Source organism: Hypoxylon trugodes (assembly GCF_022578975.1).
Source record: "Hypoxylon trugodes strain CBS 135444 unplaced genomic scaffold F4822scaffold_8, whole genome shotgun sequence".
Classification (NCBI taxonomy): Eukaryota; Fungi; Ascomycota; class Sordariomycetes; order Xylariales; family Hypoxylaceae; genus Hypoxylon; species Hypoxylon trugodes.
This window is the reverse complement of record NW_026250023.1, coordinates 1,791,552-1,817,085: the sequence shown is the minus strand read 5'-3', so window position 1 is coordinate 1,817,085 and position 25,534 is coordinate 1,791,552. Positions and strand designations below refer to the sequence as shown.

The window sequence follows — 25,534 nt, the reverse complement described above, 5'->3', positions numbered from 1 at the left end:
TACTTTAGTGGGGTGCTAATATGCGCTGTATTTATAAGGGGGTTAGCGCTATGAATATGACCACTAATCTTCCAGCAGGGTATGCGCTGAAGTCCCCTATGGATACAGCTGCCTACAGCGCATACCCCTCTATAATTATAGTGGTATAGTGAAGTATGCCATCACACTGTATACTCGCACGGTGTTTTGGCGTAATGGTTAGGTAATTTTGTGCTTATTGGACCGTCGTAAGGGGGTAATGGGTTCTACAACATCAAAACTGCGGCGCGAGTCTCGAGGTGAAGGGTTTCTGATGACTTGGTCGCTCAAGAGATGACTCTCAGAAACAGCATCGCTCAACACGGATTACATAATGGTCGTACGTTTGCTTCCGTGGAAATTAGGGTTGACTGGATATTGCATGTCGTATCACATTGGTGAACGATAACACTTAATATAAATACTTCGATTGGTGTATCAACGTGGGCAGTAACTACCCGTGGAGGGAGCAATGGGTTGTTATAGGTCTACCATAGGATGGCGCCTATTCGCTCAATAGATTAATGTTCCGGGGGTCGCCAAGTATGGCTCATACCCTCCAATCACCCTTGGGCCCTGAACTCACCAACTAAGGTAACGTCTTATACGAGCCCTTTCGAATCAATCCGCCCACTGCTGCATATTTTCAGCTACTAAGTATGTTAAACTATAGCCATTATATGAGAAGATCTGTTACTGATTTTGATATGTCCGCATGAGAACCAGTGAATGCTGATTCTGGTGTTGACCTAGCTCTCTATAACCATTTCAGCCGCAATCATCGATCCTATGCATCACCTTTTGAGACGAACCCCCTCAAACTCCAGGTTCTAGTTACGCTGCATTTGGATGCCCTGTACCAACGTGATAATTAATTGGCTGCTCTTCACTGCTAGCTGCATGATCCCGATGCTTGTCAGCTAATATGCAGGCTGTGCTTCGCTGTCCCAATAAATGACGTTACCCGCAGAAAGCTGAAGAACTGACCTACCCAAACCCCCTTGTAATCATGTATTACTGGATTATTATGGTCGCCGTCTTGTCGTTCATGTAACCGAGGCTCGGTCGCCTAAGGTCGTATTACACCAAAGATTTTTTCGCCTCTATCCCAGAACAGAACGAGCAGAGCCTCCAAGGAGTAGGTGAGCAAATCCCGTGGAATCGGGTTTCGGTCACAATTTTCGCCCCCAAACGCCTTTGTGATTTATAAGTGTCTTATTGCCCCTAGCTCCTTGCTATCCCCCGTCGCCTACATCCATGCGTTCGCTAAACTCCTTTACTGATATTCAATATGGAAAATCACAGTGCGGATAATCGTTCCTTGAACGCGACGTGTCTAAGTGCGGAGCCTCATGGCTGCGATATCAAAGATCACTTAGTTCACTATCTTGGGTGCATTAAAATACAAGACCAGGAAAGATTTTTTGAAGATGACCATGACATTTGGGAGGAGGAAATCGAACACCAAATCAAAAATCTCGGCAATACCCCTGAAAAGGCTAGGGAGCTAACGGGGCGAAAGCGGAAATCTTGGAAAGAGGATTGCGAGAGCGAGTTAAGGCGTATTGAATTCCTTCGCAATACTCTTTTTCAAGATGAAGAAGACAAGCATTTAGTAGACAACCTGAACCGGAGCCTTGGGGTCTGGCGGAAGCATAAAGGCCAAAGGCCTCGGAGGCGGGTCAGTGTCGCGGCTGCAGATTATATACCGGAAAAAGATATTCGAGTACCCCTTATTCAATTTGAAAACGGCGAGGGGGTAGACTTGAAGGAGAAACGCAACTGGGTATGGAGCAAGTTTCCAAATCAGAAAACATCCCTGAGCGACTTGCTCGACCAGGAGGACAATCTCCTCCTTGAACAACATACATCCGATGGCCGTTTGGGATATTACCATATCCCTTCAAATAATATGATCGTGAGTGAGGCCTTGTTTGTACACTATGAGTCACCGACTAACTTGAGTGCAGTGGGCCGAGGTAAGAATTCTATCTGTTACGACAGACTCAATGCTGACATCCCGGACGCTAGCGCGTTATTGGTCGATACTTTGGCGAAGGGAGACCGGACTATCGAGGAATTCAACGTGAATTGAAGCGGCAGAATAAGACTCAAACTTATATGATACTCCGAGAACGATACTGGTATAGTCAGTTGGACGGAAGCCAGGAACATAGCCCACCACATGCAAGGCACATGAGACCACTATGCGAAACCGTATCATCAGGTAAGTTGTACATCCAAGCTCGGGTTAGGCTCTAGGCTAACGGCTACAGATCCGAAAGACGCGGACTATTTCCCGAAGAATATGGTAACATTCGTAAGTCCATTCGTAACGGGCGCACGAGGTTCTCTTGGCTGATAAAAATTCAAATCTAGATGCCATATCTCCATTGGGATACCTCAAGGAAAAGAGAACAATTTGCGACTGAAATCCACAATTGCCATAAAGCGGGAAAAGACAGGATATCCACGATGAAGGGTCTCCTCAAGGAAATGAATTTAGCTCGAGAGAAACCTCCAATGGACGATAGGGGTCGCGTGATTGTCGTTCATCCCCTAGCCCAGTTGCTCCTCGATGCCGCAAGGCTCTTTGAAGGAATGTCAAACTACAGGGATAAGAGGCTGGTTCGCGACTATCTTGGCAAGGACCCTCCATTGCATCCACGTCGGACTCTAGACCAGGCTTACCACTGGACGCTCAACTCGACTAGGAAGCGCGATAGAGACCAAGTCGTATATCGCGGAACCACGACTAAGCCCGAAGACTTTCATAAGTACCATCTTCAAAATGGATGGGAAGATCACAAGGAATTTAAGCCTGGAGAACGATGCCAAGAGTGTGATAGAAACATCAAGAAGCTATCGCGCGTGGTTATGGTCGATCAACTCTGGATGTGGATTCTTGACGGGAAAACCATCATTACCTGCTTCCCAAAGCGATATGGGGCTAACAAACAGGACACATCGGCTATTCACAAGTCAATCAGAGTTCGTCTTCAGAATAGTGGCCCCGACCAGATACGCACCGTCTTCGATCTAGCTCTAATTATCATTAACGAATGTTCCAATACATTCTTCGACCGGACGAAGGCGGTAGATCGCCAGCCGCAGGTAATTGATGCGTTTTCGAAGGCTATTGGCAATATCGTAAGTATCATTTGAATGTTCGAGCCATAATGGAGGCCTAATGCGTTTAATAGATGCACAAACAAACTGCCGCATTCGAGAGACTATGGCGTTGGACCGACGACGCTAGCAAGGTATACCGTTCCACGGCAAACGGCGATACCTCCGAACTTCATGTGCCCCTCCTCGACATCTACCCAGAAGGTAGGATCGAGCGAGAGATCAAGGATATCATAGAGGAGCTAGATATCATGTTGCACATCACAAAGACCCAAAAGAAGATACTCACAAAATTCATCGCTAATGCCGAGAATATCCTGGATCCATTTGGAAAGTTCGGCGATAGCAAGAAGCGAGAGATGACAGGTCGGCACTTGTGGAACAAAGCCAAGGATAAGCCAAAAGATCTCGAAGTCCTATATAATAATGAAGTCGAGAACCCTATTCTGAATAATAGGCGGGATGATTATGACTGGTTCAAGCATAATGCTGATGAGCGGTTGGACGAGGTTGTGGGTCGGATTGAAGAACTTGAGGAGTTGCGCGCTAGCGCTATTGATACTGCTCAAAGCGTAAGTGCCCGTACAAAAGTCGCTGAGGGTATGAGAAGCTGACCAAAAAATCCAGGTTAAGGACTTACTCGAATTGAAACAGCAGCAGGCTAGTGTCGTCCAGGCATGGCAGGCTGTGAAGCAGTCGGAAGAGACCATACGGCAAGGCCGGTCAATTATGATGTTCACACTCGTGACGATAGTTTTCGTAAGATTTATCCCATATTTTCCGGTTTGCGTATTAACGATGGTTAGCTTCCACTCTCGTTCATGTCGAGTGTCTTCGGAATGAACAACATTGAAATCACTAGCGACACCTGGTCTATTAACACGGAGTTCGTGTACATGTGTAAGAAAGTCCTGTTCTAACATAATATTCAATCGTTAATATCGTCTCTGCAGTCTCGATATCTGCTGGTGTGATTATCTTTAGTTTGGTCATTGCCTTTGGTAGTTGGATTCGTGCCGGCCTATTCTACCTCTCGAAGTGGATGATGACGGAATTCTTGGTACGATTTGGCCTTTATAATATGTGGCTCGATAGTGGCCTATCAAGCAAGGTGCTCTATCGCAACATAATCGACTGGTCCGACCGACGAAAGCGGAACTCCAGAAATGCACACCTCGAGCACAAGCGCGAAAAGGCGCAGTGTAAAAATGGTTCGGATACATCCGAAAAAGTGCATAATAATAGTAGTGGCGACTCGGACAATTCGTCGGGATTCATGCCGACCAACGGGAGTCTACCCGTTAGGGAGCCGAGGGCTGCAAGCAGCAATGGAGATACTAACGGCCATTCCCAAGCTGCCAAAATGCAAGAAGTTTGGCAATCTTGGATGCATCGGATGAAATCTAGGCGTCGCCCGGGTATTGCGATAAATGGAGACAGCGTATAAACTGGAAATCAATGATTGCATTGCAAGGAAAGGAGGCGAGCTGTAATGGTATCAATTTTCATTGCCAACATATACACTAAACTAGCATCAATTCCAAAAGTAATTTCCTAGAGCTCATCTATAGGGTCGAATGGGCGATTGCAATTTTGGGGCCTCGCCTCCTTTAATCGTATCCGAGGATCTTCAGTTTCTTGGTCCTTATCATCTACAATAGGGATACCTAGTTCATCTCTCATATAGTCGCGTATGTTCTCGTCCGCAATTAGTCGCGCGACGTTCATACCCATTAGCGCGCTTGTCTCCATCGTGGAGATGAAGCTTTCGATGCCGGATGTGTAGTACAGCCCGTCACCGAGAATAGGGTCTTGGAACGTGACGCGTGGGAACTTTTGCGGGTAGGGGTGGAAGACAGTGGGGTGGTACCACGATATTGGATCGACGACGGTCTTCTCATTCGCGTTGGTATCCTTGCCTTCAGTGGAAGGGTCTGATCGAGTAAATGTTTCCGGTATTTGTACACCAAGTAGTCGGGACAGGAACTCAGGAGTCACCTTATCCGGAGAGAAGATTTTGTAGACGTATTCGGTATTGTTCGTTTTTGAGTTCGTTACTACTTTTACCAGTGTCGCGGAGAAGAAACCCGCGTTACCAGCCCCCTCGGATCCCGGTTTGGCTTCTTCATCCTCTCCTAACGTCGTGAGCACGGAAATGGGTACCTTGGAGGTAGGCTCAAGGCCGAAGAATTCCGGACTAAAGCGATATGGGCTGGCGAAGAGTGTTACGTGAAGAGTAACGTAGGGAATTGAATCAACAGGGTGTGCGATGACATCGTCGTCGTGGCTGATGCCGCTGAATTGGTACGGTGCTGCGATGACGACCTTGTCAAAAGTCACGGGATACGTTTCGTCCTCATCTGCAGTGGAACCGGTTGCTTTGGTTTTGATTTGGTACTTTGGAGACTTTGACTCTGAGCCTGGGCTTGATTCCTTGGTGATTGCAGTTACGGTAGTATTCAATGAGACATGAGCCTGGGAATCTGCGACCATCTTCGAGAATATCTGCCAATTACCACCGGCCACGGCAACGGCGCCTTCGGGAGCCATAGCAACCTAAAATGGATATTAGTACCGTTCGGTTAAGATTGGTATTATCAGGACTGACCATAGTTCCTAGGCCATGTATGTACTGCAAATTTGACGCATAATTGACACGCGTACTAGCTTGTACAATGTCATGAGCAAACGGACCGTCCAACTTGTTTTCCGCTAGGAACTGTTGCCCAGTCAAGCCAGTTACCCTAACAAGGCCAAGCTCAAAAGCCCTAGTGGAGAGTGACCTGAAGGGGAAATATGGGGCCTGGTAGAGCTTGAGAAACGTCCCAACGGTGTCCTGGACAAGCCGATGTGTATAATACGGTGCAGATCCGTATTTCCAAAAGAGTTTGGCAAGATTCCACCAACCCCATGACTCCGAGTCTTGCGTATAGACGAAGTTCTCGCCATCCCATACACCAAGCAAACCATTTTCATCCGTGCCCGGGTCGGTGAGAGGCAAGTTGAAATCTCTGGTCGCGTTGTAGAGGATGTAATTGACCTCGACGAATATTGAGGCGCCTAATTCGACTGGGTTGAGAGGATCATCATAGACGTCTACCGTGAGAGTTCGACCGCCGATATGGTTGGTCTTCTCGAATATGGTGATGTTGACATCTGCAACACCGTCCTGTGCGGCATACTTGCGTAGATGGTAAGCTGTAGAAGAACCAGCGGCTCCAGCGCCTATTTAACTCATTAGAATAATTTGTAATATTCGGCATATATGAAGTTGTGTCATTGGATTATGCGTTTGGAGTTATACAAGATCTGTGTTAAGATGGTATTATAACGTGAGGCATGAGTTAAGCATCTCATTTCGGATCTATCCGAAAGTGTATGTAGTGAATTCAACTAACCAATGATGGCAACTTGCTTGACTTTCGGCGTCTCTTCAAGAAAATCACATTGTGCGATAGGAAATACTGATAAAAACCATGCCAACTGAGATGCCCGCATCAAATACATTGTTGATATTTTATGTAGTTGACATATTAATGATGAAGAGAATAGAAACGGGAATAGGAAGCAGGCTGACGGATTGACGTGACGAGATGAGCTGATGAGTTAAGCACAAGCCACATTCTTATATCATATATAGGACCCCGGCCGAGACATAACACCATTTCATGCATACTAATGTCGGACATGTACTAAGGCGTATCGGACTTTAGACTTCCTCCCCATCCCCATCCTCTCAATTATTTCCAACTCTCTCCTTCATTTTTAAACTTTCACATATTTTTTTCAACTTCATCCGTAATCTCTCATTCGTCTCTTTCAATCCTTGGAGATGACACTCCGAAGTTAATATAAGCATATTAATACGATGTTCAGTGTTTCAATCACCTAGAGATTGCGAGGTTTAAAACGAAAATGTTCAATAATACCTACTCAGGTAAGTAAAGACCGTTTCCAGGCTCGCAATGCATCGGACTTCAAATTCGCTATGGGTAGCGAATAACCCATGACTACCCAAAGGGAAGTATCCAATGGGAGAGAAAAAATCGAATCATTGAATTCACACCATTAGACGAACACGGATACTCCTTTCCTCCACGACCCCTGCCGTGCTTACACGACAGCGGATTTTCGGATAGATCCGACGGGGTTCTCAACTCTCTTAACGTAGGTCCCATCCGCAATTATTCCCCCAACACCGCCCAATAAACCGTTTGCGCAAAACCCCAGCATCCTCTTCACTCGGTCCGACATTTTAGCTTTAATCTCAGACCGCGGCTGTAAGAAGATATTATCTTCCTGTCTAACAAAACTACGTATGAGGAAGAATATGATGACAGGATTCTCGCTCGCAAGGTCTGAGTAAGGTCCCGTAGCGTGCCACAGCCTACCGTCCGAGATAAAGACTGTTCCGGCTGGGCCTTCGACGGGGACGGTGCTCTCGGGGCTGTAAATGTCGGGCGACGTGGCTGATACGACTGCCGGGGAATGCTCAGATTTCGTTATTCTCATCCGTTGCGTCTACCAGATATCATAGAATATTGAGCCCAAATGCAACTTGGCGTACGAATAGTCGATTCGAAAATTAGTCGTCGTACAAGTGCATAGGAGGTACTTTGCCGGGTCTACTGATATTAATACTCATCAATTAGTGCAAGTCAAGAAATTCATCTTCCTTGTTCACCAATACCCGAATACGGTTATTCGGCCTAGCGAGGCCTCGGTCCATTATGGCGACGCCTGTTTCTTTTTCGATGGACTACGAGGTGAAGCAGCCTATAACCTTCAGGACTACGATGATATAATTGATAAACCCACCCCTTTTCCGGGCACGTACCTACACTTATACGGCAAGATGCAGCTGCCCGTGGCCCTCCATTCAACTGTGGGGCTTAACTGACATGTCAATTATTTTATTATTTTATTCATCCAGTGAGTCCGGTGAACGGTCCTGTACCTGTCTACGACTGTGATGACTGGCTATGGGAGTCCTGCAGTGTCACCACAAGATGCACCCAATATATATCGACGACAGTACAGCCCCTAACGTCAGTGCCTTATCCCCGCACCTTCAATACTAATATAAAAATTTAGTTCCAGTAACCTACACAATTGGCGGTGATCCCGAGTCTCTGGCATTGTCACTATGCGACATCATGGCTGAACAGAGGATGAATCCAGCGGCTTTTAGCTTTGCGCCGACTAGGGGACAACATGGATATGGCGGGGAATTTTTGCTGAAGCCCAACGACTCCCGATCTCGAGTAAAGTGCCGATTTTTCGAACGCGGCTTATGTCGGAATGGTAATGCTTGCCCATACCTTCACGAGAATGATCCTGCGTCTAAGACTCTAATCCCAAGCGAACCCAATGTACGAGTTCCAAGAAACTACTTGCTTTGGTTTCGTCGCTAAACATTGTTGTAGCTCGCCAAGTCTCCCATGCAAGAGAATGCTACTCGTACCATAAATGGCGCTTTGGTTCATTTCGAAGCCGGTGCAGCTGTCAAATCAATTACTTTATCATCTGATTCCCTAACTATCCAAATCAATCATCTACCCCCTAATAGTACGCGGGATTCTGTGTTAGCTCTTCTTCATTCTCATGGCCTTCGCACATCGGCCGAGCTCGAGGTTCGGGTTACTAACGCACAAGGCCTTTGGAGCGCTCATGTGAAAGTTAACGACCCTGAATTTGTCAAGCTAGTTGGCCAAAAGCTTGGCCCCCAGAACCAAACGCAAGGATCACGGCCAACAGCTACTGTAGTGGAGACACCTATATCGTCAGATTCGAATACTCTTCGCGTGGATTGCAGAAAAGTACACCTCTCCTGGCATAAACCCACCAGAACAGTTTGGCTAAATTTTGGAAATCGTGAGATTTCTGAACGTGTGGCAAAACGATTTAAAGATGGTACATATACATTATTGAAACAAAAGGTACAATGTGGCTCTCCAAGTGGGAGAGAAGGGCGTTTTAACCCACTTCCTTGGACTGTATGTTTGACAGAAGTGCCGGCATCCGTCGCAGAATCCGATATCTCACAGTCGATATATAAACAAGCAGATAAACCACGTCACATAGAGCTCGGAAAACCCTCGTATACTGCTGACACTGAGACGTGTTCTGCCACGATTCAGTCACTTTTTACCTCGGTCGGCCCCGTTGAATGGTCGGAGTTTACCCTTGATACCACTGGTAAACGTGCGAAAGCAAGCGCACGATTTCACAATGAGGAAGACGCTAGGACGGCAGCTCGAACCCTCAATTACTCAGCACTTCCCTTCCACAAGGCCGCTAAGCTTACCGTCCAGTTGGTTTATACGGCGAAGTTCAAGGTCCACGCAAACATTTGCGAAGCCGTCCAACCTCAGATCAAGGCTAGAATTAGGGCCTGGAAGGATTCGCACTTATATTTCACTCTATACGAGAATTCCATCCCGCCGAAGTGGTATCGCGTTATGAAGGTAGAGGGAGAGGACGTTAAGGGAGTCGTGGGTGCGAAGGATGATATCTCGAGAATTTTATCCGGCATAGTCGCCAGGGATGGATCTACCGTACTTTGGCATCCGGCCTTGCGTGGAAATGGGATCCTCTTGGAGCGACTAAAGCAGCTAGAACAACAGCTCGGAATACTCATCATTCGGAGTAAGGCCAAATCACAACTTCGACTATACGGAACCCAGAAAAAATGCGAGGAGGGCCAAGCCGCAATTGCCAACCTCCTCAAGGATGAGGGTTCCGAGACGTTCAGCATTGATCTCGGCGCTGATGAATTGTCTTGGGCGCTCCGGGGCGGATTCGCGAGGATCAAAAACGGGGTTGGTTCTAATAAGGCCAATCTTGAGATCGCGCCGACTTATAAACGCATTCTTATCATTGGCAGTCTCGTAGACTATGAGATGGCATTATCTATAATGAAAGACAGAAACGCACCGCGGAAAGAATCGATTAAGAGCTCGGAAAAGCAGGATTGTTCGTTCTGCTACATTGAAGCGGAGGATCCGATTGAGACGCATTGTAGTCACGTCTATTGTCTGGACTGCTTCGAAAACTACTGCGTGTCAGCTATCGCACAGAACGAGACCACCAGACTTGAATGCATTGGAGAATCCGGAATCTGTGGCGAAGCGCTCCGTCTCTCGGAAATACAGGAGCATCTTCCATCGGCGGCGTTTGAAGAGCTACTAGAGCAATCCCTCGCTTCTTACATCCGAACTCATCCGCAGTCATTTAAGCAATGCCCATCGGTTGATTGCGGATATATCTATCGCACCGGCCCAACCCCCAGAATGCATACCTGTCCTAACTGCCTTACACCTGTCTGTATCGCATGCCATGCTCAGCACGGAGAAATGACTTGCGCGGAATATAAAGACGTGTCTAGCGGCGGATACGAAGCTCTGAATCGATACAAGAAGGAACAGAACATTAAAGATTGCCCCAAGTGTTCTACGCCTCTCGACAAGATCGCCGGATGCAATCATATGGTTTGTCACTGCGGTGCGCATATTTGCTGGGCGTGCTTAGAGACTTTTAAGGTCTCTGATGATTGCTATGACCACATGAACAAGGTGCATAGGGATATCGGGTTGAACTATCTTCGGGATAGGTTTGGGGACTTAAGATTCCGATGATGTGAGCCTCACGAGTTTTCCGGTGTTGAAGTTGGCTCACATAAGGATTACCCCCTAACTTCACGGCGCTTTGATTATTTCCTTGACGACGGATACTTATGCTTTACCCATAAAAATACTCGATCTGAATTATTTAAAAGCAAGTTCTTATTAAGTGTCAGTTGATATTCCTACTTCCTTGAGGTACGCGATAAGGTTATTGCGCAAAACTTGAGATTTCGAGTAGTACATATGTAGTTATGTGTGTAGCCGAGATACTTACCCAACAGGCGAGAACCGATCACAAAACATATTTAAATAGAACTCTCTTAGTCGCGAGAGCTATTATTACTTGGATATATCATCGAGTTTAGAAGGGAAGTTACATTGAAGAGGTTCTTATACATGAGCAAAATGAATTAAGTTATGCATACATAATTCCCGTGATGAGATCCACTTAAATACATTATATAATGATAAATGTACACAATGCTTTCATAAAATGCATAACGATGTGTAAGGCTGCAGAAAAAAAAGTTCAAGATGGATAGTGGGGCCCCAGGTTAAAGCTCTCCATCTCTTTAGTGCTTCTAATTTGTGCCCCTCGATACCATCAACAACTATTTTGACCCGACACCTACCTTTTCCTTTTGCAGCAAATTGTTCTCTGTTAGATCGTAATGTCTGCTGCACAGCTCCTTAACCCTAAGGCCGAATCTCGGGTATGTTTTTATACCAATATTCTCTTCATGGAAACAATAATATTGACATCTAGGCAAGCGGCGGGGTGAAGCTCTTCGAGTCAACATCAGTGCTGGTGAAGGTCTACAAGATGTTCTCAAGTCCAACCTAGGTCCCTTAGGGACTATTAAGATGTATGTATATATACTCACCGTACATATCGTTTGTTAGAAGAGTCGCTAATATTTATTTTTCAGGTTGGTAGACGGTTCTGGACAGGTACAAACGCCCACGATACGATTTGATATATACGACTTCCAACTGACCGACTCTTACTAAATAGATCAAACTTACAAAAGATGGAAACGTCCTATTGCGAGAAATGCAAATACAGAACCCTACAGCCGTCATGATTGCCCGAGCTGCTACCGCGCAGGACGATATTTGCGGTGATGGAACGACGTCAGTTGTTTTGTTAGTGGGAGAACTTCTAAAGCAGGCAGACAGATACATCGCAGAAGGATTACACCCTCGTATTATAACAGAAGGTTTTGAGATTGCGAAGAACGAATCCTTAAAGGTATACATCATTCTCATTTTAAATATTGGGATTGATATTCTGACCTGTTTCTATAGTTCCTAGACGAATTCAAGCTACCGAAAGAAGTCGATCGAGAACTCCTCCTATCCGTCGCCCGAACGTCGTTATCCACTAAGCTCAACGCGACACTCGCCCAAAAGCTAATGTCCGATATTGTCGACGCCGTCCTTGCCATCTACCAAGCTCCCGCCAAACCTGATTTACACATGGTCGAGATTATGAAGATGCAGCACCGTACCGCCTCAGATACCCAGCTCATTCGTGGTCTGGCTCTAGACCACGGTGCTCGACACCCCGATATGCCTAAGCGACTTGAGAATGCCTTCATCTTGACGATGAACGTCAGTTTGGAATACGAGAAGTCGGAAATTAACTCGGGCTTCTTCTACTCCAGTGCCGAGCAACGCGATAAACTAGTCGAGAGCGAGCGCCGATTCGTCGATGCCAAGTTGAAGAAGATCGTTGAGCTAAAGAAGGAAGTATGCGGAAACGACCCCAAGAAGAGCTTCGTCGTCATCAACCAAAAGGGTATCGATCCCCTCTCTTTGGACGTACTGGCCAAGAATGGTATCTTTGCTCTTCGAAGAGCTAAGAGGAGGAACATGGAGAGACTTCAACTTATTTGCGGCGGTATCGCACAGAATAGTGTAGAGGATCTTTCTCCTGATATTCTTGGCTGGGCTGGTCTAGTATACGAGCAACAGTTAGGTGAAGAGAAGTACACGTTCATCGAGGAAGTTAAGGACCCCAAGTCCGTTACCTTGATGATTAAGGGCCCGAACGCACACACCATTACACAGATTACGGATGCCGTTCGAGATGGTCTACGCAGTGTATACAACATGATTGTAGACAAGAGCGTGGTTCCTGGTGGTGGTGCTTTCCAGGTCGCTTGCGCAGCTCACCTAAAGAGCGATGCGTTCAAGAAGACGGTCAAGGGCAAGGCTAAGTGGGGTGTCGATGCGTTTGCTGATGCCCTTCTGATTATTCCGAAGACACTGGCGGCTAACGCCGGTCACGATATCCAAGACGCACGTAAGTATTATTTCTGCTTCCTCTCCAATCGTAGCCGATATTAACATTATCCCAGTTGCTTTACTTCAAGATGAACACGCGGATGGTAACGTCGTCGGACTGGATCTAGTACTTGGTCAACCCATGGACCCGACATTAGAAGGTGTCTACGATTCATTCAGGGTGTTGAGAAACTGCATCGCATCCTCTTCGAGTATTGCATCGAATCTTCTACTCTGCGATGAGATGTTGAAGGCACGCCAGATGGGCAGACAAGGTGGTCCGGGACCAGGAATGGATGGCCCTGAGGAGTAAATTAAGAAAATGTGAATGGATGCGGACACGGCTAACTGAACTGATACCACTGTACGTTAGACGCAAAAAAAAGGCGTTGCTAATAGACGTGGAATGAATCACAGTGGTAGTGAAAAGTACCTGTTGGGACATATGCTCTGGTTCTTGTGTGCGTAAGAATGTGTTACGTGATCAATTCTTGAGCGACTAACTGTCGAGGATATAATTTTACAACCATTAAACTGTATGCCAGGTATCTCGAAGGTTCAACAACACAATCGCTACCATTGGAAAACTTCGTGTATTATTCCTAGGTATTGAGAGTAAACTGATCCCTCCTACATACAAGACACATTATTTCCAAACCTAGTTCCTCTTCAACTCGATGACTATATCAGCATCAGCCGAAAGCGGGATCTTCCATCCCAATCGTTCTTGTGTGACCTTCGGGCTCAAAACGGTATACTTCACCTTACTATCATTAGTCTCGACCCATAGCACCACAGCCGCCGCCTTCGGGCCGCCAGTAAGTTGCGTGAGAACAACCGAAATAGCACCCGAATCACCCGCGTAACTAAAACTCCTCACACTCCCCGCGTCCAAGGTAACCGTCACACCCAATGGCCCAATAAACAAACGCCTCCCAACCGCCCCATTAACCTGCACCTCAACCCTTCCATCCCCCACCATATCCTCCACCGTCCCACCATAAACCAACAATCCAAACTTCTCATGTTCAGCAACATACGTCCCAGACCCCAACACCAAACCCAAAAACCCAGGTCCGTAATCCCCGCTATAACCATCCCATTTCAGGGTATCAGGCCAAGAGTGAAAAGACGCGGATGCGAAACCGGCTTCGTTGATACTGGATAGCGGACCACTTGTCCCGCCGAAGCCGATGTGGAGGAGGTGGGTGTCGGAGGGGTTGGAGCGGAAGGCGGAGAGGAGAACTAGGGCGTTTAGGGCGGAGCCGTAGTGGTGGATTTGGCGTTCTATGCGTTTGAGTTTCCCGCCGTAGCTGGGGAGGGGGTTAGATGGGTGGATGGTACGGTAGGGGGTAGGGGGGAAGGGAGAGGGAGTCTTACATGTTGTCCCAGTATCGACGAGCGTTGCCGTTCCAGCCCCAGTGTGGGACCGTGGGTGTGTAGCCGAGTACGCTGTTTACTGTTTTGGTCGCTGTATTTGTGAGTCCGAAATATCTGAAAAAATCTCATTAGCAATTAATGGTCTCGGGTGGATGTAGGGTACTCACTTCGCCCAATAGTAAACACCCTCTTGACCAGTGGAATCCCACGCCTGTTCACTTCCATAAGGGACTTCTTCCGAATCCCATTGCGTAGCTCGCGATTTCATGGCCTTCGTCAGTGCGCTAGCCTCCGTTGTGAGGCTTTCCCCTGTCAAATCCGTCAGGACCTCCCCAAATACCGTCTCGCCCATGAGTCCAAGTCGGTTATACCCGACGTCGGTCTGCATGCCGCGGATAATGGTGCGGTAGGCCTGGTTGAGATACCATTTCCAATCATGGCTTTTAACTAGAGCGGGATAAGCTCGTGCGACGCGATACAAAGACCAGTATGCCGCCGCAACATGAACATAGTCATACGCGCGATCAATTGCGTAAGCGGATTCCTGGTTCCAGGATGTCCAGCTCGTCCAGTCGATATTCGAATTATACTTATACTTCGGAACAGCTGTGGGGTCGTAGTAAAAGACGCTCTTGCGAACCGCGAAGTCACTTGTCTGGATAGTTCCCCAGAGGACTTTATCAACAAATAACTCCAACTTCGCTACCTCATCGGCATTGGGCTGAATGGCCTGCTTAGCCGTTGCAGCAAGATACGCGCCGACACCTCCTTCATCGCTAAGTCCAGCGATCCATACGCGTGGGTCTTGCGTTACGATGGCGCGTGTCTCATAATCGTAACTCATGACCGAAGGGGCTCGGCCGAAGGGGTCTGAAGTATCATTATACCATTGCTCAGTAGTGAGGAATTTCCCTAGATCTGCTATAGCTTCTGCCCCGGGCTTCGTGACATAGTAGTGGATAGTCTGCGTCTTCCCGTCCGCGTAATCGATAGTTAATCTTGAGCGGCCCCAAAATGTGGGTGATGGCGTAATACCGTACAAATTAGGGCTCAGCTCGCTGAAGGCTAGGGATTCTACGGGCTCGCTGGAGAACGAAATTGCGCTGGAATTGGCTTGCAGGAAAAGTTGTGATGTCGAGCCTCGCGGGATGATATATCCTGGGACGCCGAAGGCTACTGGAGTGCCTGTTTTCCTGACAGTATCATCGATGTCGCGAACACCGCCTTTAGCCACTGAGAAACGTACACCGAATTGTAACGATTGACCAGGCTGGAGTGCCCTCGATGAGGGTGCATTCCACGGCTTGACACCCGCCCATTCCAAGTCAGCCCAGGCCTGGGTTAAAACTTGCCATTCATAGAACCCTTCAAACGTCTGGCTACCATATGCTGTAGCTTGGTAAGAAGGTTCATTTAGGTTGCGGTACGCCTCGAAAGGAGTGTCACCTAGCGGCGTTACGACAAGGGCCGCACCCGTTCCGCGCACGGGGCTCACGCGGATGTAGCCGGCGTGCATACCAATGTACGGATCCGATAACGAACACAATCGCTGCGTATCCGTTGCGGCGCGGTTGGTAAAGATGCTATTGAACTCGGCCGGAAAACCCAGACTGCCTATTTCCAAGGCAGTTTTTCCCGTGTTTCCAATCGTGAAGCGTAGGCCCAAATCGCCCTCTACGTCTAGCCATTCACGTGTGACGTTCAGTGTATCCGTAGCAGGAAGGGTGGCATTCAAATTTGAACTCGCTAGAGATCCTGGACTTGTCTTGAGAGCGGCCACTGGCTTCCGTGCTGCTGCTGAGTCGCCGTCGATCCATGTCTTCTTGCCTTGTTCACGGTATCGGAATGTGATATCGCCCCAATGGTATTGGCCATTACCGGCGCGATCCGATATTAGATCGAAGGGCAGGAAATCGAACGTGTCACCATTCGGACTCAACGATGCAAGCACTTGTGCGTCGCGGACGATCTTGGCGTTGAAATTTGCCGTTTTCACTGTAAGGTAGCCATTCTTAAGCCCTAGATTATCACTTTGGCACGAAACACAAGAAAACAATAAGGTGAAAAGGCCGATAGCCAGCACCCTATCGTGACGAAACATGGTGCTTCAATGAGTGAGAGTCATCACGATTAGCTAACATGAACGCGCACGAAAAAAATAAAGGGCTTGAGATTGTAAATAAATTGTAAATAGCCGGATCTATGCGGCGTGTCATCTTGACCAGGTTCCGGGTAGTCATGGCTATTCAGATTATTGTCACATCGCAGCGTCGCTAGTTATTCTCGTATATTGCACCCGCCGTCCACGATGAGACCTTCCAGGGTTGACATCATGGTGTGCGGGGTATTTACGGTATGCCATCGTGAGGATTGGGAGATGATAGATGGGAAATCTTGGGATAGATTGGTGGTCAGGGTAGCATTGGATCTCTAATCCGACGTAATTCGTACCGAGGTTTGACTTCCTTTTCCGTTCAATCATTGATACCTTAAAATTATTATAAGTCACCCATATCCCGGGCGGGTATTGAATGAAGCCATTGTGATGAGAAAAAAAGATGTATGAGGGAAGTTCAAGACGAGACGATGGAGATCGTCGGGGTAGTCCCTTAGCCCGTTTAGCTACCTGGGTACCTCTCTAGAGCTCCCTAGGCGGGGACTTGTCGTCCCTATAATAATGCGCTAATAAAGTTGGTATGGCGTCAGATAAGCGAGAGGGTGTGCTGCAAGTAGATCATCCTCGGTACTTTTAGGTCTCTATCCGGGTATCTAGGCGAATGAGTGAAGGGCTTATAGGTACAGGTACCCACCTGAAATACCTATAAGTTACTACCCAAACCCACCCCTTTTCCTTTACCAGCTATTAAGACTGAGCGGCAATTTGAAATCAATAACGTTAAAACTGGTGATATCCATACATCGGTAATAATGGCTTCGTCTTCGCTGGAACCTAATAATCTCTTCGACGTTAAGGGCCTTATCGTCGTTGTAACAGGAGGAGGAACAGGTATGTCAATTCGGCCCCATAAATAAATAACTTGTTAATGAAACGTCGTTTAGGAATTGGTTTAATGATCACTCAGGCATTGGAAAGCAATGGTGCTATCGTTTATATAGTCGGTCGTCGAAAGGATGTCCTAGAGAAAGCTATTAGCACCGCCGTATGTGAATTTGCTTGGCGACTTTGCGTCCTACTACTAACCAGATAAATCTTGTAGAAACATGGAAATATTCGCGCAATCCAAGGTGACGTGACCAGCAAAGTAGACCTTGAGAAAATTACGGCAGAAATCAAGTCGGCGGTGGGCTATGTCAATGTGGTAATAGCGAATTCGGGCGTAGGGGGTCCTACGATGGCGGGCTTGCCACCTCAAGCTAGTCTTTCGCAATTTCGCGATCATCTTCTAGGTTTTGACGCTGCCGAGGTTTCTAATACGTTTACTGTGAACTCCGTGGGTGTATTTAATACCGTCGTCGCCTTTCTCGAACTTCTCGACGAGGGCAACAAGCGCGGTGGGCTTAAACAGAAAAGTCAAGTCATTGCGACATCAAGTATTGGCGCCTATAACCGAAGCCCTTTCGCCAGTTACGCGTACTCGAGTTCCAAGGCCGCTGTTATTCATATGATGAAGCAATTCGCAACTTCATTAGTGCCATATGACATCCGAGCTAACGTTATCGCGCCCGGAAGTAAGTTCATCTCGAACCAACTACTCTTTTTCTACCTTGTCCACTAATCAGGGGAATACTTAGTTTACCCTAGCGAAATGACAGAGGGAATACAACAGAGATTCCAACAAGATGAGATCCCGAAGAATCTCATTCCCGAACAACGGTTTGGCGACGCTGAGGATTTTGCTGGCGCGGTCTTGTTCCTAGTTAGCCGAGCTGGCGCCTACATCAATGGCAATGTACTAGTAACCGATGGAGGACGGTTGGGAGTGGTACCGTCCGCTTATTAGCTGATATGCCGAATTTCACGATGCAATTATTAGGATGTTGTGGAGGCGAATTTGCGTCCGAAAGATACCGCAAATTAGGCGTATTTTCAAAGTCTCCACGATTCATACTCGATCAAAATATTTTAATTTTTTTCCAAAATGCAATTGATCTACCAGCTTCAACTATCTGGATTGTCTAACCAAGTAGCTAGCTTTTCACCTTCCCTTGGAACGAATCTTGCCCGCCAACCCCGCGGTGTCCCAACAAACGTCATCCCTTTCAACCCCTTGAGCGGATCAATCGCCTCCACTGTTTCCTCCTCAGCGGGCAAAATGCGGAAATGCGCGATTAGATGTAAAAAGACAGTATATAGCGCATTGTGGGCAAGATGCGACGCCACACACATGCGTCCGCCTATTCCGAAGGCATATTGGTGGGCATGTGGGCTCGGAGCATTAGGTAACCAGCGCTCAGGGGCGAACGTGTCTGGCTCGGTGAAGAGTTCCGGATCTACAGTGGGGGAAGTCAGCGTAAGATGGCACACCCAATCCGGATTCCGAATTACCGGTTGAAGTTAGAATTGTAACGTACCTCGGTTGCAAGCCCATGAATTCAAGAATACAAGTGTATTCGCAGGTATCGTGGCACCCTCCCAGGCTACGTCAGTGTAGGTGGCTTTGGGAAGAGCTAGTTTCAACACTACGAAGTAACGCGAAATTTCCTTCGTCAGAGCGTCGATATACTCGACTTTCGTCGAAGCGTAAGCGTTAGAAGATAATCCGAGGACACCGGCGTCTCGGATCGCGGAATAAGCTTTTCCTTGTATATCCGGTCGGTGCGCAAGGAGGAGACAAGCCCAAGAGAGGGTGGGTTGGTTCGAATCGGCGCCCTATTGCACATTAAAGTATTAGACATTGCGGAACTCATCCGAAATTCAAAACATGTTGTGGAAAAAGGACATACCGCCATCATGCTCAAGCTAACACTTATAAGTTCTTCCCTCGTCAACGTCGCGGACTCAGGGTCCCGCAACACCGCCCCCTGAATACAGGGCTTGTCTTCGCCCCTCTGCACCTCCTCCTTCAACTTCTCTAGAAGAATATTATTGTATTCTAACCGGCGACGGCCAATATCCGCAGCATGATTTTTCGGTTGTGCTTCCAAGCCTAGAAATTGGGCTATGGGCTCCCAATACCGGAGTAAGGGGATGTAATTAGCGTAATTTTTGCCGGTGTCCCGGAACTTCGAAATTTCGCCTTCGACATAGATGATCTCAGAGAGAAGCGGATCATCAGTCAGTGACTTGACGCTCGAGACTCGGGTCCCGTAATTCAGCGTCAAGCTCAAGTTCAATGAGAAACGCTTGACAGCGGGGCGGAAGTCGATCTCGACGGCGCCATCGCGGCACGCCGAATACAGATCCTTCAAAAACTCGCGAGCTTCGAGATTGAGGATCGGTGTATAAGCTGAGACTCGGTTTCGGTTGAGTGCGCCCGCGGCTAACTTTCGTCGCCGCTTGCAGCTATCGTCCCAAGGGCTGGTGCCAATACTGGTTACGGCCTTGCTGACTTTCTTATGGAAGACGTAAAATGTCGGTCGCGAGTTCATCGCATGGCTTTGGCCCAGAAATAGTTGTTTGGCCGCCCGTGTTGAGTTAACCACGACGGCCGTCGTGTTACCAAGCTGGACTTGGAAAACTGGTCCGTATTTGAAAGACCATTTTCGATACGTTTCCGCCGGGATGACTTCACGGTGCTATAAACTCTATTAGATACAGTGCGTTGCGGATTGGCGTTCTTTGTCTTATTACCTGAAAGAGGTTCCCGACGACGGGCCACCCGCGGGGGCCGGGAAGATTCTTTATCCTACTTCGATATCGAGTGAACTCATTTTGGATAAGGTAAACGAGAATGCCTAGTACCAGTGCGACAATACTATACAAAAGGGATCTCAGAGAATATGAAATCGCCGCTTCTAATGCTGACATCTTGATGAAGCTCATTCGTCGACCATATAACTGAGCAAACTCACGTGGGTATGTTGTATAAAGCGATGTGATAGTCGGAGAGATGTACCCCTCCTGAGTGGTGATATCTTATCAACACGGTAACATTGGATACCTATGCTATACTGCCCCCCTAAACCATTCTTGGAGATGAATTGCGTAGTATAGCTCCGTTATCACGACATCTCCAGGGTTTTCCATATCATACCACCGCCCTTCCGATACTCTCGCCTAGAACATATCGAGCCCTCGCCTTATCTTCGCGCTTTCATTAGTAAACCAACCCCTCAAGTTCGCGGGCGACAGAAGTCCGGAGCATGTGCACGCATGTAGGATAGCGCTAACCGACTTCGGGCCACCCCCTGCCGAGGAGCGGGAGGTCTAAGCCGGCAGTAGACCGGGTATCCAGACTGGCGGGTTAAATATCATACGTTCACGGTGTTAGCGGGATAACGCCATTGTGGAGAATGATGATAACTTCAGGAGTCATGAACCCGATGGTAGGGATCCTGCCGGTAGAGACCTAACACACGGCACCTATACCACGTGGAATTTATTTGCTATTGAGAATTCTCGTGTGCGAGATGGCGGCGAGGTAGGGGTTTTCGGCTTAAGCCGATGGTTGCATTGGTCTATAGTCTATTGGCTGCGACGGGATGCACGACCTAAACATGCTTCAACTCGACGAAATACGAGGTATTAAACTACTTAGGTAGTTTCATTATAGTTCTAGGGCTACCTACCTAGTCTACACGTTTTTGACTGCTGGATTGTGTTTTCCATCGCCGTCGACGTTGAACATGTATGGCTTGTCCTTGGCACCAGATTCAACAGCTCTCTGTCTACTGCCCCTGAGCATCCATGGCGAATCCTTAAGCCCCTTGTGCCAATCTCTGCCATCATATTCTTCCTCCGAAGGTTTCTCTCCAGTAGCTTGTATCTCGCGCGCCCTCTTCTCGATGTTGGACCATACGCGGAGAATATTCTCACCAGCGAACAGGCGTATCTGTTCGTCAGTTACACCGCGCTCCATCAATAACTGAACTAAGTCCGGAAACTTGGAAACATCTTCCAACCCAATTGGCACGTACGGTGTTCCAGAGAAGTCACTTCCCACGCCAACGCAATCCCATCCACAGACCTCGGCGATATGTATAATGTGATCTACAACATCATGAATTGTCGATTGGTCGGGATCCTTCATCCGCAAGAACCTGTTGACAAAAACTGCCATAACAATACCTCTGTTGCGCTTGACAGTGCGAAGAACGTCATCGGGTACGTTCCGAAGATGTGGTGTTACACTATAAGCCCCTGAATGCGAAAAAATGACAGGTGCGCGCGCAACGCTCAGTACATCTCGCATTGTCTGGTGCGAAACATGAGATAAATCGACTATCATCCCTAGTCGATTCATTTCCTTGATAGCTTCGTATCCCAATTTGAATAGACCCTCATCGGGTCCACCCGCCGCGACAGTGGAAGCTGAAGTCGCAAATGAGTTGTCGCAATTGTGAGTTAAGGTGATGTAGCGCGCTCCGAGATTATACATCTGCCGTATGCTAGCAATGCTCCCGCCTACTTGGTGACCGCCTTCAATACCAAGCATGCTGGAAATCCTGCCAGACTTAAAGGCTTTACGGGCGCAAGCCGCGGTGTCACAGTACTGAAGATGCTGGGGGTGCTCATCAATAAATCGCCGAGCGACGTCAATCTGCTCTAACGTATCCCTCACAATCCACTATTAATCTTGGTCAGAATTGCATTTCCTGTTGGTGCACTGATAACTTACGGAAGGGTCTTCGAAATGCTGCTGCTGAGTATCACAGTCCACGTAAATACTCCAGAATTGGCCACCCACCATCCCGGTTCTCATCCTTTGGATATCAGTATGGCCTAGAAGCCTCTTGGTGAAATCTACCTTGCCATCGTAAATGCGATTATGCAATTCTATGCGTAATTGCCAGGGTAGATCATTGTGTCCGTCAATTAAGCTATCAATTCTTTAGTAGAAGCTCATATCCCAGGTTTGTGACTACTTACGGGGTCGACTTGAGCACTCTTCGTGTACGTTCTGCGTAATTGGTTGGGTCAATGGGCGATTGACCTGGCCATATGAACGCAAGAGGACTTAGTAGGAATGCGAAGCCAGCGGCAAAGATGTGATAGCGAAACCTGGAAAAAAATCCGGAGTTTTGCGTCTGGGAATGAACAACGAGAGACCTATCGGGAGTACCCGAATTCACTGTCTGCGATGGTGCATGCTCGTCGCTGGCTGGCGATATGCCCTCTGTCGTAGGTTGCTGCTCGGCCATGACGCTCACTCAATCCGTATACCTTTAAGTGAAAACTGCAAATTTCATCTTGAACAGCATCAAGAAACTATTCTCAAAATTTAAACCGTGATATCAAATTATCCCCCCGCGGCCGGAGTGGGGAATAGTGTATAGACAGCTCAAGGCGGGCTTGGTAGCATTAGTCTCCCCCACCGTCACAATCTGCATGGTTTCCTGGTCCCGATCCCTGAATGAATAGCGCGATGGCGTGCTTCCATACTCCGATGCCGTATGATAAGAAGCATGTTTATGAGAGGTCCTCAGCAACCAGTCCGGTTCCACATTCGGAACTTATAGATAATAATGGTAATGGCGCGTAGGAGGTTATCTAACTTGAGGTAGGCTTTGTTCTGTGTAATCCAGCTGCGTAACTCTAGTAGTTCTATACTATTAGAAAAAGTTCTGGGCGAGGCCGGCGACTAGTCTTTTGTCTGTAGAGTCTAGAATAAGAGCTGGGAATGACAAATCAAGTATACTCTTTGGAACTTGATTTTCACGTGGCGGTGGCTAGGATCTAGGGCCCTTGCATTCCTAGGGGTTTGGCCGAAGCACTCATGTATACCTGCCTAGGGTCTTTATAACCTACATAGCCGACGCGCTGTCCTTGTGTTACCAAGAATTTCCTGATCAGTCGTCGTTCATCCAATACTACCTTATCGGTGACCTTCCGTATCTCAGTCTTACGAAGTAAGAAGGTAGCCATGACAGACGAGGAAAAGCAGCTCGACTCCAACGTCGTGGCCGTCGGGTCCGACTCCGGCAGCCAGAAATCTCGCGATAAGGCACTCGAGAGGAAGCTCGTCTGGAAGACGGACCTAATCTTGATGCCAGCTTTGGGTAAGCAGCAACCCCCTTTCCTGTTACACACATTATGGGCAGTCAGCTAATAATGAGAATAGCTCTGGCCTATCTCACGCATACACTGGATCGAGCGAATCTCGGAAATGCTAAGACCGATACACTCGAGAAGGATCTCGGACTGGTCGGAAACCAGTTTTCGCTGCTCCTCATATTGTTCTATGTGCCATATGCCCTTATGAACGTGCCATTCACACTCCTGTCAAAGCGTTTCAATGCGGCGGTGGTAATCCCGACCATTATGACGTGCTGGGGTGCTATGGCTATGTGTTCGGCCGCGGCGAAGAACTTCGGTGGGATATTGGCGACTCGTATACTTATGGGAGCTGTCGAAGCGGCTTTTCTACCTTGCGCCATCTTCTATTGTAGTTTGTTCTACACTAGACGAGAATTGAGCTTCCGAACGAGTGTTTTCGGTTGCATGGGGTTTATCGCGGGTGCTATCTCGGGACTCATCGCTTGGTCCGTCTTTCAATGGGATAAGGCTCTAAAGGGTTGGCAATGGTAAGTCACCGGCATTCGCCTCCGATTCTATACGAATGAGAGCTAACAGACTCATAGTAAGTTACACGAAACTTCGGATAACTCCGAAAGACACCAATTTAAATCCACATATCCTCGGGGTTACGACCTATTATACGAGTCGATTTACTAATAGTTAGCAGATCTGTTCATAATAGAAGGAGCACTTACTGTCGGTGTTGGCTTACTACTATTCATCATCCTTCCCCATAGCGTCGAAAAGTCACGATGGTTTTCGGAAGAGGAAAAGCGCATGTCAAGATTACGTCTCGAAGAAGATTCGCAGGACTTAGATAAGCACTTCCGGTGGGAAGACGCGAAGAAAGAAACCAAGGACTGGACAACTTGGATCTTCACTCTGATGCCCCTCCTTTATGGCGTAGGCGTGGCCAGTAGTTCGAATTTCTTGCCGGTATGTTCAACTGTATCAAACCAAAATTGGATGGAAGTACTGACGTCTGAATAGACCATCGTAAAGCGCATCGCCGTCGAACCGGCTAAGTCGAACCTTTATACTGTTGGTCCTAACTTAGTGGCTGCGGCCGTTCAATTGGCAACTACCTGGATATCCGACAAGCTCCAGCAACGTGCCACTATCGCCTGTGGAACGCTGTTCGTTTCCTTCCTAGCATGGATCCTTCTCGCAACTCTTGACCTCGTCAAGCATGTCGAAGTTGGGTACTTCCTCACTTATCTCTTGATCTTCGGGAACTTTACCCCTGGTATCCTCGTTCCCGTCTGGTTGGCATCAAACACCACGACAACAACTGGAAGAGCATTCCGATTAGGCCTTAACTTTATGGCGCAGAATCTCGCAGGTATCATCAGCTCCGCCGTTTTCAGAGCACAGGACGCGCCCGTGTATAAGCCCGCGCTTATTACGGTAGCCTGCTGCCAAGCTGTGTTCATGGTCTTGTGTCTTGGCTTAAGGGAACACTTCCGAAGGCTTAATAAGAAGCTTGAGAGTGGGGAGGTGGTTCACGTTAGCGGAGGCAAGGAGAGACCAGAGTATCGGTACGCCTTGTGAAGCATGTCTCGTGTATTTATCGCTTAATAGACGTAGTTCTTTTTAATAAATCTCGCATCTTCACGGGACAGCCCGCGTATAAAACATTACTTTAATCATGAATACCCAGTGAGCGACTCCATGGCTAGTGTGAGATGTAAACGTCGATATAAAAGTCACAGCGTTTCATAAGATTGGAGCCCCTCGTATCAACCTAGGTGCAAATTCAGTAAGAAAAATGGCTACTAGCGGAACCAGGCGACTCTGCGTCACCGGTCATATCTATCGTGGCGGTGGCATCGTCTATAATTTCTGCGGAGCGTTGGGCAAGGCGAATGGTGGGAGTAGCTTGCAGTGCGGTAGGCGGTTCGGGTTCGGGGTCTGGATCGGCTCCTTGGCCGACGTTTTGAAGCGCGACCCCTCC

The 25,534-nt window shown here is 47.8% G+C and overlaps 10 protein-coding genes across 10 annotated transcripts; 5 read left to right on the top strand and 5 right to left on the bottom strand.

Moving 5' to 3' along the window:
• The first annotated feature begins 619 nt into the window (after nucleotides 1-619).
• Nucleotides 620-4,648, top strand: F4822DRAFT_351390 (uncharacterized protein). Its single transcript, XM_051455966.1, has 10 exons — nucleotides 620-675; nucleotides 745-1,936; nucleotides 1,989-1,997; nucleotides 2,050-2,245; nucleotides 2,295-2,338; nucleotides 2,398-3,168; nucleotides 3,222-3,719; nucleotides 3,775-3,906; nucleotides 3,954-4,047; nucleotides 4,101-4,648. The coding sequence occupies exons 2-10, from the start codon at nucleotides 1,310-1,312 to the stop codon at nucleotides 4,592-4,594; spliced, it is 2,865 nt and encodes a 954-aa protein (XP_051311466.1). The 5' UTR covers nucleotides 620-675; nucleotides 745-1,309; the 3' UTR covers nucleotides 4,595-4,648.
• F4822DRAFT_351445 (prenylcysteine oxidase) lies at nucleotides 4,536-6,712 on the bottom strand. The gene is made up of 3 exons (XM_051455967.1): nucleotides 6,546-6,712; nucleotides 5,756-6,372; nucleotides 4,536-5,703 (listed from the first exon to the last, which is right to left on the bottom strand). Exons 1-3 carry the CDS (start codon nucleotides 6,652-6,654, stop codon nucleotides 4,702-4,704), a joined length of 1,728 nt encoding a protein of 575 aa, XP_051311465.1. The 5' UTR covers nucleotides 6,655-6,712; the 3' UTR covers nucleotides 4,536-4,701.
• Nucleotides 6,713-7,260: 548 nt separating this feature from the next.
• F4822DRAFT_432544 (uncharacterized protein) lies at nucleotides 7,261-7,659 on the bottom strand (the record flags this gene model as incomplete). The annotated part of the gene is made up of 1 exon (XM_051461670.1): nucleotides 7,261-7,659. One exon carries the CDS (start codon nucleotides 7,657-7,659, stop codon nucleotides 7,261-7,263), a length of 399 nt encoding a protein of 132 aa, XP_051311464.1.
• A 235-nt stretch (nucleotides 7,660-7,894) lies between these two features.
• F4822DRAFT_351369 (uncharacterized protein) lies at nucleotides 7,895-11,220 on the top strand. Its single transcript, XM_051455965.1, has 3 exons — nucleotides 7,895-8,181; nucleotides 8,242-8,519; nucleotides 8,574-11,220. The coding sequence occupies exons 1-3, from the start codon at nucleotides 8,130-8,132 to the stop codon at nucleotides 10,782-10,784; spliced, it is 2,541 nt and encodes an 846-aa protein (XP_051311463.1). The 5' UTR covers nucleotides 7,895-8,129; the 3' UTR covers nucleotides 10,785-11,220.
• A 104-nt stretch (nucleotides 11,221-11,324) lies between these two features.
• F4822DRAFT_351349 (chaperonin Cpn60/TCP-1 family) lies at nucleotides 11,325-13,547 on the top strand. Its single transcript, XM_051455963.1, has 6 exons — nucleotides 11,325-11,485; nucleotides 11,544-11,638; nucleotides 11,702-11,723; nucleotides 11,788-12,024; nucleotides 12,081-13,080; nucleotides 13,136-13,547. The coding sequence occupies exons 1-6, from the start codon at nucleotides 11,444-11,446 to the stop codon at nucleotides 13,372-13,374; spliced, it is 1,635 nt and encodes a 544-aa protein (XP_051311462.1). The 5' UTR covers nucleotides 11,325-11,443; the 3' UTR covers nucleotides 13,375-13,547.
• Nucleotides 13,548-13,612: 65 nt separating this feature from the next.
• Nucleotides 13,613-17,006, bottom strand: F4822DRAFT_351353 (uncharacterized protein). The gene is made up of 3 exons (XM_051455964.1): nucleotides 14,609-17,006; nucleotides 14,442-14,555; nucleotides 13,613-14,374 (listed from the first exon to the last, which is right to left on the bottom strand). The coding sequence occupies exons 1-3, from the start codon at nucleotides 16,540-16,542 to the stop codon at nucleotides 13,720-13,722; spliced, it is 2,703 nt and encodes a 900-aa protein (XP_051311461.1). The 5' UTR covers nucleotides 16,543-17,006; the 3' UTR covers nucleotides 13,613-13,719.
• A 216-nt stretch (nucleotides 17,007-17,222) lies between these two features.
• F4822DRAFT_413900 (NAD(P)-binding protein) lies at nucleotides 17,223-18,542 on the top strand. Its single transcript, XM_051459082.1, has 4 exons — nucleotides 17,223-17,448; nucleotides 17,502-17,602; nucleotides 17,660-18,131; nucleotides 18,195-18,542. The coding sequence occupies exons 1-4, from the start codon at nucleotides 17,370-17,372 to the stop codon at nucleotides 18,401-18,403; spliced, it is 861 nt and encodes a 286-aa protein (XP_051311460.1). The 5' UTR covers nucleotides 17,223-17,369; the 3' UTR covers nucleotides 18,404-18,542.
• A 19-nt stretch (nucleotides 18,543-18,561) lies between these two features.
• F4822DRAFT_445591 (cytochrome P450) lies at nucleotides 18,562-20,410 on the bottom strand (the record flags this gene model as incomplete). The annotated part of the gene is made up of 4 exons (XM_051463395.1): nucleotides 20,194-20,410; nucleotides 19,347-20,138; nucleotides 18,975-19,272; nucleotides 18,562-18,893 (listed from the first exon to the last, which is right to left on the bottom strand). Exons 1-4 carry the CDS (start codon nucleotides 20,383-20,385, stop codon nucleotides 18,562-18,564), a joined length of 1,614 nt encoding a protein of 537 aa, XP_051311459.1. The 5' UTR covers nucleotides 20,386-20,410.
• A 703-nt stretch (nucleotides 20,411-21,113) lies between these two features.
• Nucleotides 21,114-23,149, bottom strand: F4822DRAFT_351216 (membrane dipeptidase-domain-containing protein). The gene is made up of 3 exons (XM_051455962.1): nucleotides 22,432-23,149; nucleotides 22,181-22,382; nucleotides 21,114-22,129 (listed from the first exon to the last, which is right to left on the bottom strand). The coding sequence occupies exons 1-3, from the start codon at nucleotides 22,701-22,703 to the stop codon at nucleotides 21,137-21,139; spliced, it is 1,467 nt and encodes a 488-aa protein (XP_051311458.1). The 5' UTR covers nucleotides 22,704-23,149; the 3' UTR covers nucleotides 21,114-21,136.
• Nucleotides 23,150-23,425: 276 nt separating this feature from the next.
• On the top strand, nucleotides 23,426-25,131 carry F4822DRAFT_432537 (MFS general substrate transporter; the record flags this gene model as incomplete). Its single annotated transcript, XM_051461669.1, has 5 exons — nucleotides 23,426-23,561; nucleotides 23,624-24,086; nucleotides 24,144-24,205; nucleotides 24,248-24,516; nucleotides 24,571-25,131. The coding sequence occupies 5 exons, from the start codon at nucleotides 23,426-23,428 to the stop codon at nucleotides 25,129-25,131; spliced, it is 1,491 nt and encodes a 496-aa protein (XP_051311457.1).
• Between the last annotated feature and the right edge of the window lie 403 nt (nucleotides 25,132-25,534).

Coding starts and splice junctions, on each gene's coding strand:
- F4822DRAFT_351390 (XM_051455966.1), top strand. CDS start 1,310: ATGGAAAATCACAGTGCGGATAATCGTTCCTTGAACGCGACGTGTCTA. Junction 2,339..2,397: donor CGAAGAATATGGTAACATTC/GTAAGTCCATTC, acceptor ATTCAAATCTAG/ATGCCATATCTCCATTGGGA. Junction 3,720..3,774: donor CTATTGATACTGCTCAAAGC/GTAAGTGCCCGT, acceptor CAAAAAATCCAG/GTTAAGGACTTACTCGAATT.
- F4822DRAFT_351445 (XM_051455967.1), bottom strand. CDS start 6,654: ATGTATTTGATGCGGGCATCTCAGTTGGCATGGTTTTTATCAGTATTT. Junction 6,373..6,545: donor CAAGCAAGTTGCCATCATTG/GTTAGTTGAATT, acceptor TGAGTTAAATAG/GCGCTGGAGCCGCTGGTTCT. Junction 5,704..5,755: donor TACATGGCCTAGGAACTATG/GTCAGTCCTGAT, acceptor TATCCATTTTAG/GTTGCTATGGCTCCCGAAGG.
- F4822DRAFT_351369 (XM_051455965.1), top strand. CDS start 8,130: ATGGGAGTCCTGCAGTGTCACCACAAGATGCACCCAATATATATCGAC. Junction 8,182..8,241: donor CCCAATATATATCGACGACA/GTACAGCCCCTA, acceptor ATAAAAATTTAG/TTCCAGTAACCTACACAATT. Junction 8,520..8,573: donor TAATCCCAAGCGAACCCAAT/GTACGAGTTCCA, acceptor ACATTGTTGTAG/CTCGCCAAGTCTCCCATGCA.
- F4822DRAFT_351349 (XM_051455963.1), top strand. CDS start 11,444: ATGTCTGCTGCACAGCTCCTTAACCCTAAGGCCGAATCTCGG. Junction 11,639..11,701: donor CCCTTAGGGACTATTAAGAT/GTATGTATATAT, acceptor TTTATTTTTCAG/GTTGGTAGACGGTTCTGGAC. Junction 13,081..13,135: donor TCACGATATCCAAGACGCAC/GTAAGTATTATT, acceptor ACATTATCCCAG/TTGCTTTACTTCAAGATGAA.
- F4822DRAFT_351353 (XM_051455964.1), bottom strand. CDS start 16,542: ATGTTTCGTCACGATAGGGTGCTGGCTATCGGCCTTTTCACCTTATTG. Junction 14,556..14,608: donor GGTGTTTACTATTGGGCGAA/GTGAGTACCCTA, acceptor AGATTTTTTCAG/ATATTTCGGACTCACAAATA. Junction 14,375..14,441: donor CGTCGATACTGGGACAACAT/GTAAGACTCCCT, acceptor CCCCCTCCCCAG/CTACGGCGGGAAACTCAAAC.
- F4822DRAFT_413900 (XM_051459082.1), top strand. CDS start 17,370: ATGGCTTCGTCTTCGCTGGAACCTAATAATCTCTTCGACGTTAAGGGC. Junction 17,449..17,501: donor TGTAACAGGAGGAGGAACAG/GTATGTCAATTC, acceptor AACGTCGTTTAG/GAATTGGTTTAATGATCACT. Junction 17,603..17,659: donor AGAAAGCTATTAGCACCGCC/GTATGTGAATTT, acceptor TAAATCTTGTAG/AAACATGGAAATATTCGCGC.
- F4822DRAFT_351216 (XM_051455962.1), bottom strand. CDS start 22,703: ATGGCCGAGCAGCAACCTACGACAGAGGGCATATCGCCAGCCAGCGAC. Junction 22,383..22,431: donor AGAGTGCTCAAGTCGACCCC/GTAAGTAGTCAC, acceptor AAGAATTGATAG/CTTAATTGACGGACACAATG. Junction 22,130..22,180: donor AGCATTTCGAAGACCCTTCC/GTAAGTTATCAG, acceptor CAAGATTAATAG/TGGATTGTGAGGGATACGTT.